Source organism: Trichechus manatus, unplaced genomic scaffold, assembly GCF_000243295.1.
Source record: "Trichechus manatus latirostris isolate Lorelei unplaced genomic scaffold, TriManLat1.0 scaffold00077, whole genome shotgun sequence".
NCBI lineage: Eukaryota > Metazoa > Chordata > Mammalia > Sirenia > Trichechidae > Trichechus > Trichechus manatus.
Window position 1 is genome coordinate 10884581 of NW_004444013.1, and position 13705 is coordinate 10898285.

The 13705-nt window shown below is 42.9% G+C and overlaps 1 protein-coding gene across 1 annotated transcript in view; it reads left to right on the forward strand.

Annotated features, from left to right (window-relative positions):
* The window catches only part of BAIAP2L1 (BAR/IMD domain containing adaptor protein 2 like 1), a 139188-nt gene that overhangs the window by 113490 nt on the left and 11993 nt on the right, over positions 1-13705 (forward strand). The window contains exons 6-14 of the mRNA XM_023735267.1: positions 2939-3000; positions 3101-3172; positions 4477-4614; positions 5245-5397; positions 6668-6835; positions 9615-9762; positions 11073-11280; positions 11987-12064; positions 13314-13494. Of these exons, the coding sequence (XP_023591035.1) occupies positions 2939-3000; positions 3101-3172; positions 4477-4614; positions 5245-5397; positions 6668-6835; positions 9615-9762; positions 11073-11280; positions 11987-12064; positions 13314-13494 (1208 nt within the window). The remainder of the gene's footprint in view (positions 1-2938; positions 3001-3100; positions 3173-4476; positions 4615-5244; positions 5398-6667; positions 6836-9614; positions 9763-11072; positions 11281-11986; positions 12065-13313; positions 13495-13705) is intronic.

The following is a 13705-nucleotide window of genomic DNA, read 5'->3' on the forward strand; positions in this document are numbered from 1 at the left end:
CCATACTGAAGGCTGTGGTCTTTGATCTTCATCAGTAAGTGCTTCAAGTCCTGTTCACTTTCAGCAAGCAAGGTTGTGTCATCTGCATAACACAGATTGTTAATGAGTCTTTCTCCAATCCTGATGCCCTGTTCTTCATATAGTCCAGCTTCTTGGATTATTTGCTCAGCATACAGATTGAATAAGTATGGCGGAAGGATACAACCCTGACACACGCCTTTCCTGACTTTCAGTTATGGAGTAGCCCCTTGTTCTGTTTGATTTGTAAGATATATTTTTGGGGGACACAGTCCAATTCATAACAAAAGAGAATACAAACACACAAAAAGTGAATGCTTTACTTTTAGCCTGAATCACTCTGAATGATTTAAGCAAAATTATTTTTAGACTTTTTTTTGTAAGTGGATCCGACTTGCCGGGAATAGAGTGCTTGGTTTTCAAGGAACTGAAGTGTTTTTTCCCCTGTTTGTTTTTCATCTCCAACAAGGAGCTATTGATGGGTTTAAAGTATATGTGAAAGTAACTCAGATTATTTGAGTATCTGAAATGATATCTTAAGGTAAGTATATCTCAGTCAATGAAGGTTTCTTTTGTGAAGATTTCTGGTTTGTTTGTGTTTTATTGAGCTTAAGAGAACTTAGTTGCAGAGTCAATGAAGTCCACATCATTAGAGATGTTGATGGGCACCTTGTAACCTGATGTGATAGAAGCATGAGAGCTGGGATGTCTCTGCCCTCATGCTCACGTTTCTCCAGCAAGCTCTTCTGTCAGAGGTTCCTGGGATCACACTGTGCTCAGGGACTTGGAGAGTCTGTCCCCACCACCCACCATGGTTTTAGGCAGCATTTGTCATGGAGGGCTTTGAATGTATTGCTGAGGAGTATCTGGGGCACCATAGGGGAAGCAGGGGAGTGATGTGTCACCTTTACATTTTGGAAAGATCCCTGGCTCCCATGAAGAAGGTGAGCCAGAAGAGAACAAGCTGGGAGCCAGGGAGACCCATTGAGGAGCAATGATAAGGGCCTGAGCCAGGACTGTGGTTTAGGCATAGTGATGAAGGGAAACTTAAGAAGCCGGATTGGCAGGATTTAAATGTGTTTGCGTGGAGGAATGTGACTAGAGAGAATCCTTTCCCACCTGTAGTGGGACAGATGGCTGGATGGACATACACTTCACCTGTCATCCCCACATGCCTTCTCTATTGAGCAGGAAAGAGATTCCAGAACATGGAAAGGGCCAGCACACATGTGCCAAAGGAAGCAGGACGAGGAAGGGGCATGGATCCACCCTCGAGGAGGCCCAAGTGATGGCCCCACATGCACAAGGAAATGAGTCTTTGTCACTGGGTATGACACGTAAGGAAGGTGTCGACCCCTCAGGATTGCCTGACTGGCAATGCCGACAGCTGAAATTAGAGAACCCGGGACAGCTGGCAAATTCTGTTTTAGACATGTTAAATATGAAGTGCCTAATAGAACTTCCAGGCTCCCTGGGTGGCACAAATGGTTAAGCGCTTGACTACTAGCCAAAAAGTTGATGGTTTGAACCCACCCAGAGGCTCCTTGGAAGACAGGCCTGGCGATCTGCTTCTGAAAGGTCACAGCCTTGAAAACCCTGTGGATTAATTCTACTCTGCACACATGGAGTCATCATGAGTGGATGGCAGCTAACAGCAACAACAATGGAACATCCAGGTGGATGGTTCCAGAAGGGATTGGATTTCTGAGTTTAAAGGTGAGGGGAAAGACTGGGCTGCAATTTGAGTAAGATATCTTAAAATAGTAGAACAGGGCATGGTAGAGTCATTTGTATAGAGGGGATAGCCGAGGCCATAGTGTAGTCTGTTCTTTTTCTCTTTCTCCATATTCTACCACTGTATTAATTCTTCCTCATCTGCAGCCTTTTAGTTCAAAAGAATTCCTTTTTATTATTTTCTAGTTACTGAGCTGTAGGATGATCCATCCAGCACATTTGGTTGTTGTTTGGTTTGGTTTGGTGGTGGTGGTAGTTTCAAATGATTCTGTGTATCTCTCCTATTTCTTATGTATCAGACCCATTTGAGTCCTGTGAATAAGTTGGCGGGAAGAGGTTCTTGCTCACCTGTATCAGAGCGCAGAGATACAGACACTGCTGCTTAACTGCAGAAGATGTGTGCTCTGCAAATCAAGTGGTCTTCTTACTGCCGCTTTTGGAGGAAGATTCCTTTGTCCTTGAACATTCTCTCCTGTCGTATGACCATACTTGTTTCAGAACTGGTGTAGTCCCAGGAGGTACCAGGCAGAGCACTGTCTGTGCTACAGTTTCCCATGACGTTAATATTTTCCAGAACGACACAAGAGCTAATATGAGAAAAAGAAAATAACCTTTAACTTTTATGCCTGACAGATCATCAGTGTGTTTTGGAAATTATGTAAAAATAAATCATTTGATCCTATAGTAATTGGTTACTGTAATGACCAAGGTAATTGTAAGACAACTTCAAAACTAAACCAGATATATAGGATTCAAGGAGCCCTGGTGGTGCAGTGGTTCAAACCCACCAACTGACCATAGGAGAAAGATGTGGCAGTCTGCTTCCATAAAGATTACAGCCTTGGAAACCCTATGGGGCAGTTCCACTATGTCCTGTAGGGTCGCTATGAGTCATAATCGACTTGACAGTGATGGATTTATATAGGATTCAGCTTAGTCCTTAAGTGTATAGAAAGAGCAATGTGAATTTGAAGACAAGCGTGCCATCTTTTGGTTAACGATATTGTAGAGTAAGTTTGCTGTCACTGTGTCCATCTCAAACCCACCCATGTGGATGCAGTGTTCTGAGGCTCAAACACTCTGAGGGCAGCATTGTACTGTGCCCACTCACTCGTTTCCTAGCCTTCATATGTTTACAAAACTATGCCATGGCTTTTCCCCGTAACATGTCTGGTTTTGTTCACAGGGCATGTTCTCATAGAGATTTCGAATACACACAAGAAACTCAATGACAGCCTTGACGAAAATGTATGTAAACTGTTTTTATATTTACAAAATGTATTTTTTTTTTAATTTTGCTTAAACATTCAGATTTAGTGTGCACTTTTTGATTTCCTTTTCTTAACAGTTCAAAAAATTCCATAAAGAAATTATACGTGAGCTGGAGAAGAAGACAGAACTTGATGTAAAATATATGAATGTAAGTACAGTGTTTTTCTCCTCTGCCCCCATGAGGGCCCAGCGTTCAGGGAGGCAGCACTTGCCTGCTCTCTTGGCCCTGGAACCTCCCTGCAGTGTTCATCCAACAGCAGCAAATGTTGGTGGAGCTTGGTGTTGAATGGCTGCATGGTGCATAAAACTGACAGGGTCCCTCTGCACAGAGTGGGCTCATTTTTGCTAGCACTTGGAGTCTTTGTTAAAAAGCATGAAAAAGCATTGCAAGACATCATACTGCCCTGGGAAAGAATAATTTTCAAGAAAGACCTGTAGGTGATTCAACCTCTGGCAGTGTTTATGCAGCTGTTGCTTTTACCAGTCAGCACGTAGGACAGCAGATGTGTGAGAGAGAACACCATCTGGGGCTCCCAGGTCTGATTTTCAGAGACCTCTCCTGCTTGGTGTCTCTCTCCAATCACCCTAGCATTGTCCATCTAACATTTTCTCTACATCTTCTTCAGCCTGGCCCTCCAGTTCCAGTACACAGTAGTTACTTTGTTTTGCCACCCAAAGTCCCCTTTCTTCTCCCACTACGACTGTGACCCCTGTATAGCACTAAGTGGAGAGAGTTACCCTGAAAATATCCCTGCTGGGGCTCCACAAAGCTGCTGTCTGCACACATGTGTGCTCTGTGTGCTTGTGGAGGAAGGCCGTAGGGCCAGCTACAACTGCTGAGGTGTGTTTGACACCACACACTTTACATATGTTATCTGATTTTTATCCCTACAAAAACTCCTTGAGGTAGGCATTCTTATTTACCCTCCATGTTACAGTTTAGAGGGGAAAGTGGATCTTAGAGACCCAGGTAGTAACAGGTGAAACGAGTTCTCACCCAGGTCTGTTCGGCTCCAGACTCTGTGTTCCTAAACGCTCTGCTACATAGCCCCCAAAATAACCATAAGCTGTTGCACTGGTTCATTCTATTTCTTGAAATTGTAAATCACAAAACACTGATGAACATGTGATTTAATGTGGTTTGTTTATTCACCAAAGCACTTACCAACCAGCCAGTGTCCAAAAACCTTTGAGGAAAGAAGGAGTAAAAGAAAGAGAAGATACTGTTTTTGTCTTCAGAGAACTTCCAGTTCGGTCAAGGCCCCCTCATGTAAACGGGGTCTGAGCACAGGCAAAGCAGCAAATGTTCATTTGAAGGCTGGGAGGCAGTGGAGCATGGGGGTGAGGCGTACAGGGCCACAGCCAGCCATGCACAGGGAGGTGTTAGCAAAAGTGCCTGCGTGGCAGCTTGTATGGTGCTGCAGTTATTTTAGCATAACTTTTCACTTTCAGGCAACCCTAAAACGATACCGAGCAGAACACAGAAACAAGTTAGATTCTTTGGAGAAATCTCAAGCTGAGTTGAAGAAGATCAAAAGGAAAAGTCAAGGAGGACGGAACGCACTCAAATATGAACACAAAGAAATTGAGGTGAACTTTGCAGTAATGTTTTGTTTTATTGTTGGCAGTTTGTACAGCTGAAGGGGATGCTGACTTATCTCAGGCAGCCTGTACTTCAGCCATTCACTGTGTGCTACTGTTGAGGTTAAAAATAAGCATATTTGATTTAATAAGGGCTAAAGCTGCAGAGCTTTCTGAAGTTGAGAATAATTAGTGACTTCCTAAAAACATTGACATTTTCTTCTGAGTCAGGGAGGGGATTCTTCATTGTAAACATCACTATCCCCATCTTACAGATGGCGAAACTGAGGCTTAGGTTAAGTTACAATGGTTGGTATTTGGCACTAGGATTTGAACCTGGAACTTTCTGGTTCCAAAGCTCATTTTTCTTTCCAGTATAACATGATTGCATCCCAGAAGTAGAAAGTAATATTTGATACAGATTGCCCAGTGGAAAACGTAAGGCCTTTGGCAACTTCCAAATGATTTTATCTGCTCAAATCAGGTTACAGCTTTATTTTGTCTGATGTTTGTTTACATTTAGTACATGCTCCATTATCAAAATATACCAAGTGGAAGGATGGTGGGAGATAAATGCCAGGCTGTGTAGCTATTTGATTCTTCATGTCATACTTGTGTAATTATTATTTATTTTCCTAGTATGTGGAAACTGTTACTTCTCGTCAGAGTGAAATCCAGCAATTTATTGCAGATGGTTGCAAAGAAGCTCTGCTTGAAGAAAAAAGGCGCTTCTGTTTTTTGGTTGACAAACACTGCAGTTTTGCAAATCACATACATCGTTATCACTTACAGGTGGGTGTGATGGCCAAGTGTGTTGTATACATTAATTTTATTTCATATTTAGATGCCATTAAAATGCCTCAACTTCCACATGTGTCCCAGTATAAAGTAACAGGCCTATTGTGCCATGAGATGATTCTAGAGAAAAGCATTTTTGGCCACCTTAAGTATGTGAACTTTTAGGAATGTAGACGGAATGGTCAGATGTCTGCTGCTTATAATATTTAGTTAATTTAGTAATACATCCATGTCTTAAATCCCTTTTGACATAATGCTTCATAATTGAGAAATGCCACTTGTTCATTTTCACACAAGTAATCAGCTTTGCTTAGACTCTGTGGGCGCCTCCCGGCCACTGTGGGCCCTGTGGGCCTTGTGTCCACTTCCTTCTGAATCGCGTCTGATGCTGTACTTCTGGGTCCATGTGTGGTGGTTGTGCCTGGATATTTTACCCCAGGCCACAAACATCCATTCATATGACATCAAGCACTTTCGTGTCTTCCCTTTTCTAAGGAGTCCCAGTCCTTTCGGTGGTTCCTTGGAGAAGCAGGCCAAGCTGTAGTCACAGTGCAGCATTGCCACAGTGTGTCAGGGCTGCAGTCAGGGGAACTTGCCCTCCCCTATGATTTACATCAGCACCCTGCAGCCCACTCCTAGTAAACACAGTCTAACTAAAAACAATGGGCTTGCTATGCACCTAGCTTTGAGAAAGGTCCCCTGATTTCCTTTTGCAACCAGATTGCCACCCTGGAAAAGGAGGTTCACTGAAGGGCTTTGGGGAACCTTTGAAGAGTCCAGTCGCAAGAAGCAAAGCCAGGCTTGAGAGGGCCAGGGAGGGACCCCCTACCTCTGTTTCTGGGGCTCTGGCACTCTTGCCTCTTCTCTCTGTCTGCAGCCCAGCTTCCCCTAGAACCTCCATGATTGGCATTTCTGGGGCCACTGGGAACATAGTAGGGGTTAATACAGACTGCTCCATCCTCAGCCTTTTATTTTTTAAACTTGTCCTTAATCATTAATTGTCCTTGTATTAGTCTTAACTCTGTATTCTGGCTGAGGGAGAGGGTGCATTCATTTAGCACGGGAGCTATGCCTATGTCCTTCTCATCAAATTGGACTCCCCAGATGCTCACATATGCTTAAACTACTCACTGAATTTAACTCAAAGCTTCCATACTTAAGATAAGCCAGTGCTATGTTATCACTGATGTTATTTGATATGATTTTCATCCGCTCTTCAAACAATGCATGTTTGTCTTTACTTTTGTTTCTTTGGGATTTATAGTCTGCAGAATTACTTAATGCGAAACTGCCCTGGTGGCAGGAGACCTGTGGTGATGCCACCAAAGTGCCAGAGAAGATCATTAACATGATAGACGAGATAAAGACCCCAATCTCTACCCCAATATCCGGAACGCCTCAACCCTCACCAATGATCGAGAGAAGCAACATGGTAGGAACTGGATATCTAGCCAAGATTTTGGTTGTGCATTTACTGATATGATTTGGGCCAAATTTGTGCAGAGGACAAAGACCTTCTTTGTTAGTGGAACTCACAGGTCCCCTTTATTTCTTTTGTTGTTGTTAGGTGTCGCCGAGTTGATTCCGACTCATAGCGACCCCACATGACGGAGTAGAACTACCCCCATAGGGTTTTCTTGGCTATAATCTTAACAGGGGCAGATCGCTGGGTCTTTCTTCTGCAGAGCCACTAGGTGGGTTCGAACCACTAGCCTTTCCATTAGCAGCCAAGTTCTTAACAGTTGCGCCACCAGGGTTCCTTGTTATTTCTTCTAGGGCCCATCTTTTCTCACCCCAATCCCTTCACGTTCAGATTTGGAATTAGTGGTACAAATGCCTTATACTATGTTTAGCATTGTATCTTTGTTTTGGAAAATTTATTGTGACTATTCTTAATTGCGATGATTCAAACTTTAAAACTTTTTTCCAATGAAGCTGTCTTAGAGAATAGAGTAGCAAAAGTCTAATGCCAGTCATCACAGTGTAAGACACTTGGGGGAAAAAATAGTCACCAAAGTATTCTAGTTAGTGAATTGGAGCATTTTAGTTTGCTGGTCTTTGGACTTGGGCTTTGTTCTTATCACAGACACACGTGGAGATTTGGGTGCAGCTTGTAGTGTGAACACAGGGGTCCACCCTACCTTAATGTAAAAACCCCCTGAAAGGACAGCAGGGAGATGAAAGGCCAGCCGACCAGCTACACAGTAGACCCGTCACAGCACAGCAAGATGAGGGAGAAAGGCAGAACCAATATGTGGGAGTCAGGGAATAAGGACACTCGGCCCAAACACAGGCAGTGCGAGCCTGCTGCAGAGAACGGAGAGCCCCTGGGAGCTGGGCGCTCAGAGCCAAGAGACGCCAAGAGTGGGAATGGGAAAGCTGGATGTCATAAACATGTCTGTCTTTTTATTGTGAGCATATAAACTTAATGCAGTTCTAATCAGAATCCCAATTAGAATTTCTTGGAATTAAATAAAATTTGTTTAGAAGAAAAATACCTAAATTTTCCAAGAAAACTAAAAAGTAGGTAAGTGAGCCAACTACTAGATATTAAAATTTATTTTCTAATAAATACTCTACTGGGGCAGAGTAGCATCCACATAATAGATTCAAATATATATTTAAACTTCACATATGAAGAATGTTTATAGGTTGGCATTTCAATTAAGTGGGAAAAAGATAGCTTATTTAATGAGCGGTGCTGGCATCATTAGCTACTCATCTGGAAAACAAAAAAGACACGTGTCTTATACTCCATATAAAAATAAAAATTTAGAAGAAAATTTAGAATGAAATTGGTAACCTCTTGAGGTGTGGGAGAATTTACTACCTAATCAAGATGAGGAACCCAGAAGCCAGCTCCCTGGGCGCAGGGCAATCCAGCCCTTTTCCTCACTGATGCTTAGAATAGTGCCTGGCGTGCATCATTTACTGAATTTAAAATATATGTGACAGAGAGCTTCTATAATTGATGCGTGCAAATTGGAAATGACAACCCAATTTAAAACCCATGTGTCTTAGTCATCTAGTGCTGCTATAATAGAAATACCACAAGCGGATGCCTTTAACAAAGAGAAATTTATTTTCTCACAGTCTAGTAGGCTGCAAGTCCAAATTCAGGGCATCAGCTCCAGGAGAAGGCTTTCTCTCTCTGTCGAAAGGAAGGTCGTTGTGATGCATCAGTCTTCCCTTGGTCTGGGAGCATCTCAGCGCAGGAAGCTTAGGTCTAAAGGACACGCTCTGCTCCCGGCGCTGCTTTTTGGTGGTACGAGGTTCCCATGTCTCTCTGCTCACTTCTCTCTTTTATATCTCAAAAGAGATTGGCTTAAAACACTACCTAATCTTGTAGACCTCATCAGTATAATTGCCACTAATCTATCTTATTACATCATAGTGATAGCATTTACAACACATAGGGAAATCACATGAGATGGCAAAATGCTACAATCATACAATACTGGGAATCATGACCCAGCCAAGTTGACAGATATTTTTGGAGGACACAGTTCAATCCATGACACCACATAAAGGATATGAACAAGCAATTCACAAAGAAAGAGTGCAGATGGACAGGGAACATATGAAAGGAGCTTGTGCCTCCCTTGTGTTTGAGAGATACAAGTCCAAGTGTTTGTATTACTGTACAATGTACATTAGACTGTGTGCCATCCATTAAAAATGAAACAGAACACAAAAGCTGGGAAGAATGTGGAGAAACAGCCACTTTTATACATTATTAGTGGGATGTAAATTGCAGCAACCTTTTTGGAAAATTATCTGGCAAAACCTCTTAAAAATTAAAATACACATATTCCTTCAGTTCTACTTTTTAGGAATCTCTTCTATAGAAATAAAGGTATCAGTATGTAATGACAGACAATGAGATTTATTGGCCAATTGGCAATAAAAAGCACTGAAAACAACTGGAATGCAGTCAGTAAGGAAATAGGTCTGTGAATTATGAAATATGCATGTTGTCATATATATAGCTATTAAAAAGAAGTTGAACTTTTTTTTTTTTTAAGACAATGAAAAAAAAAATTGTGCAGTACTCTTGAAATAATTCAGAATGGGTCATTGCCCTTCAACTAAGAGAACTTTGGGAAGCAGGTTGAGTTTAAAGTGTGTAATGCAGAACAACCCTAGGAAGCTGTATAATTCATTTGCTGTGTTATACACTAAATATTAGACTAATAAAGAATTGTTCACAGGTTGGGAAAGATTATGACACCCTTTCTAAACAGTTGCCAAAGATGCCCCCAGCTCCTTCAACCAAAGCCTATACTAGTCCTCTGATTGATATGTTTAATAACCCAGCAACAGTTGCACAGAATTCAGAAAGGATAAATAATTCAACAGGTAAGAGATTTGGTTTGATTTTATTTCATAGTTTTTTAATTTTTTTAAAGTAAATGTTGGGCATATTTTGGATAGATGTGCCATGAGGTAGAGTTAAACAAACATATATGGTAGCTTATGTTCATTGTTAGCTTTGAGGAACTTATATCCCAAAACAAATGAAGGTCTATGTTTATTGTAAGACAGTAACATCTGCTTAAATGTCTTAACTGTTGGCTACGTATATTTCAACAAATTGAGACCAGTGATTGTTGGCAGATATTTGAGACAGCTTCTTTGGTTAGACTCCACTCTTCCTGCAGAGTCTTTGGCACCCAGGACCCTCGAAATCTGTGTAGTGGGGTGTGACCCCTGTCTTTGTTTAGCGGATATATAAAATTTGCAAGAATAAAGCAGAGAGAGAGATCTGGCATTGTTTTCAAGTAAATATGCCAGATGCGTTACTAGGTTAGCAGAATTTGAGTGGGGAAAAAAATATCTAAAAAGACAAAAATACAGGTTTTTTTTTGGAGTGGTAAGTTATCAGCCTGTGTTTGAGTTGTAACATGGAACATGCTGCCCAGTGCTTACGAGGGTAGGCTGCGGACCTAGGCTGCCCTCCTGTGGCTCCCAGCTCCACCACTTGCTAGCTCCATGATCCTGGGCGAGTCACTGGCCTCTGCAGGGCTCAGTTTCCTCATCTGTTGATGTGGACGTAACAGTGCTCTCAGAGGGTTGCTGTGAAGAACAGGTGAGCTAATAGTTGTACAGCCTGGAGATCACTGACTGGCACTTAATGAGGGCACAGTAAATGTGCTGTCATGGTCACCATATCCTTACTGCGCTCACAGTTAGAAGTTGAGCACGTGTGGTGGCGAGAACTGTAACATTTCCAGTTTCTTCCTTGTCTTTGTGGTATAGGTCAGTGACAGGTGAGTTTGAGTTGTTGCCTTAGCCTGCCTTTGTGATTCAGATTGAGAGAGCAGTTTAAGGAAAAGCTCAAGACCATTTGGTGTTGGGGCAGTTTGCCTCTCCAAAGAGAGCAGCCGTGATCAAATCTGAATTCAGAATACATAGATCAGTCAAATACTCTGGAAAAGAACCTTTACCCTGAGAGAACCTTCCTTAAGGGCTTTGAAAGACCTCAGGCCATGGTTCTGCTTCCTTGCAGCCCCTGCCCATTTCAGGCAATATAACTCCATTGGCATTTCGGTAGAATGAGTGCAGGCGAGATGGGAATGGGTGATTTTCTGGATTTTGCCCTTTTGAACTTGCCTCTTGACTACCATTTTTTGAATAGCCATTAATGCTGTGTTCATTTTTTTTAACAGATTCTTCCGAGGATCCCAGTTTACAGCGATCAGTGTCTGTTGCAACTGGACTGAACCTGATGAAAAAGCAGAAAGTGAAAACCATTTTTCCGCACACTGCTGGCAGCAACAAGACCCTGCTTAGCTTTGCACAGGGAGATGTCATCACGCTGCTCATCCCCGAGGAGAAGGACGGCTGGCTTTACGGGGAGCACGACACCACCAAGGTGTAAGTCGCTATGTGGACACCATCTAGGGTGGGCCTTTCATGTCAGTCACTTAGCCAGAGTTAGGCTGACAGCTTATTTAGAGTTAGAATTAACTGGAATGTTCTATCTAGTGGAGCCCTGGTGGCACAGTGGTTAAGGCTACAGCTGCTGACCAAAAGGTCGGCAGTTTGAATCTGCCACCTGCTCCTTGGAAACCCTATGAGACAGTTCTACTCTGTCCTATAGGTTCGCTATGAATCAGAATCAACTTGACGGCAATGGGTTTGTTTTTTTTATTCTATCTCAGGCTGTTTTCTGTATGTGTATGCATATATCTGGTGCTTGAACAGATTATTACATTCCATGAAATCACCTCTGAAAGTAATTAGGTTTACCTATTGTTTTGTTTATTAAAAGCATGTGACTTTATTTCTCAAGAATAATCTGTATTTCAGACATACTTTGTTAAGATTTAACTTATGAATAGTAAATACCATCCTTGCCATTTCAGCCACGGGCTGGCATACAAGCCTACTGTAACCAGGCTAAGCAGCAAAGTATATGTTTTTACAAGCCTTAATCCACTCGGTCCACACATGGGCCTCCATGCCCGCATGGGCCCATCTGCACCTGTGCTGTCACCGAGTCACTCCTCAGCATGTCTGCTGTTCGGTTGTCTGCTACTCATACCACAACAGGTCTCTTTGTCTTGCTCCTCACCTGCAGGAGAGGTTGGTTCCCATCGTCATACACAAAGTTGCTGGAAGAAAATGCAATGGAAGCAGTGGCTGTGCCCACGCCAAGGTAAAACCTGAGTGTGGCTCATATTCCCCAGCAGCAGGGTATTTCCAGGCGTATCAGAATTATACTCTAGACAGTGTGGCCAGTTTCACAGAGAAACCTCAGATCTGTGGGATGGTAGCAAAGAGGTTGCTGTTCCGCTTTATTTCCTTTGTAATTTCTGTTGTCCACGGGCGTTACTATCTACGATGGGGAGACTCAGATCACCTGTCTCCTCTCAGCCCTTGGAACCCACTCCCCCTGTCATCCACCACCTCTGGTTACTAAATCCTGTGCACACATTTCCTGTCTTTACTTAGCAGCAGCCTTTAATGCTGTTGAACACTCTTTCTGGAATGTTCTCCTGCCTTGGTGTCCTACCTTGGACTCTGTATTTTCCTTCCACTTCACCAGCAGTCCCTTTGCAGTCACCTTTGCGGGCTCTTCTGCTGCCCATCCCAAGGACACTGGTGTTCCTTGTGGTTCCCCCCTCAGTCCTCTTCCTTTTCTGTACGTCCTGGGCCATCTTACCTCCTCCCATGACTTGAATTACACCTCTGGGCTTCAGTTTGCACCTGTGTGCAGACAACCCCCAAAGCGTATTTCAGTCCAGATTGTAGTAACAGTTATCACTTGTAGAGCCCATGCAAGTGCTATCCATTCACTAGCTCATTTAATTCTCACAGTCTGAGATGGGTCCCCATTTTAAAAGGGAACTGAGATGTCCAGGCCAGACCCCGGGTCACCCGCACAGGACACCTCCTCCATCCTGTCCACGGTTCCTCCGCAGTGCCTCGAGTCCGCCTGCATGTCGTCATCCCTCGTAAAACAGCCCAACAGCTAGAATGACACTGTGCCAAAAAATGACTGATGTTTGTAAGAAAGTAAAATGCTGATGGTTTTTAATCTTAAGTGCTTAATACTTGCTAAGGGTTTGCTGTAGTCTTTTGTTTTGTTTTGTTTTGTTTTAAATTGATTTCCTTAGATTAAACAGATCGAGAGCCAGCTACTAATCAAGCCAGTTTCCTTCAGCTTTTCTTTTGTCATGACTTTAAAGAATTTCTTTGCAGTTACATTTATACAGAAGTAAAAACATTGCGGTGCTGTAGGCATCGCGTGCATGTGAGTGTGTGTGTGTGCTGCAGTCCCCTCCTTCCTCACCCCTTTCATTATTATTATTCTTGTATGGTTCTTGGTCATAGGCTATTTAGGATGATTGGGATATGGACGGCAGGATCTTATCTAACTTGTATTCTGTAATTTGTCTTTTTAGTCCTGCACCTGTGAGAAGCATCAGCACGGTGAACTTATCTGAGAAAAGTAGTGTTGTCATTCCCCCACCAGATTATTTAGAATGTGTGTCCACAGGAGCAGCTGCAGATAAGAGAGCAGAGATTTCCAAAAACACTTCTACCTTTAAAGCTCCAACGTCCAAACCAGAAGTCCTACCTCCTGTGAGTAAAGCTGCGGGGCCACATTTCATGTGCATGACTCGCTCACACCCCAAATCCAGATTATTCCCACCTTGACAGCTTTATTTTGCCACCAGCGTGAAGGTGATGTTCCTGCAGGGGGCATCTGCTCAGTAGTTACTGCACATACTCTTCTTTGTCACACAGCCTCTACCTCAACTTTAGTCCTTCTTTTGTTCTCATTTTATCTTGC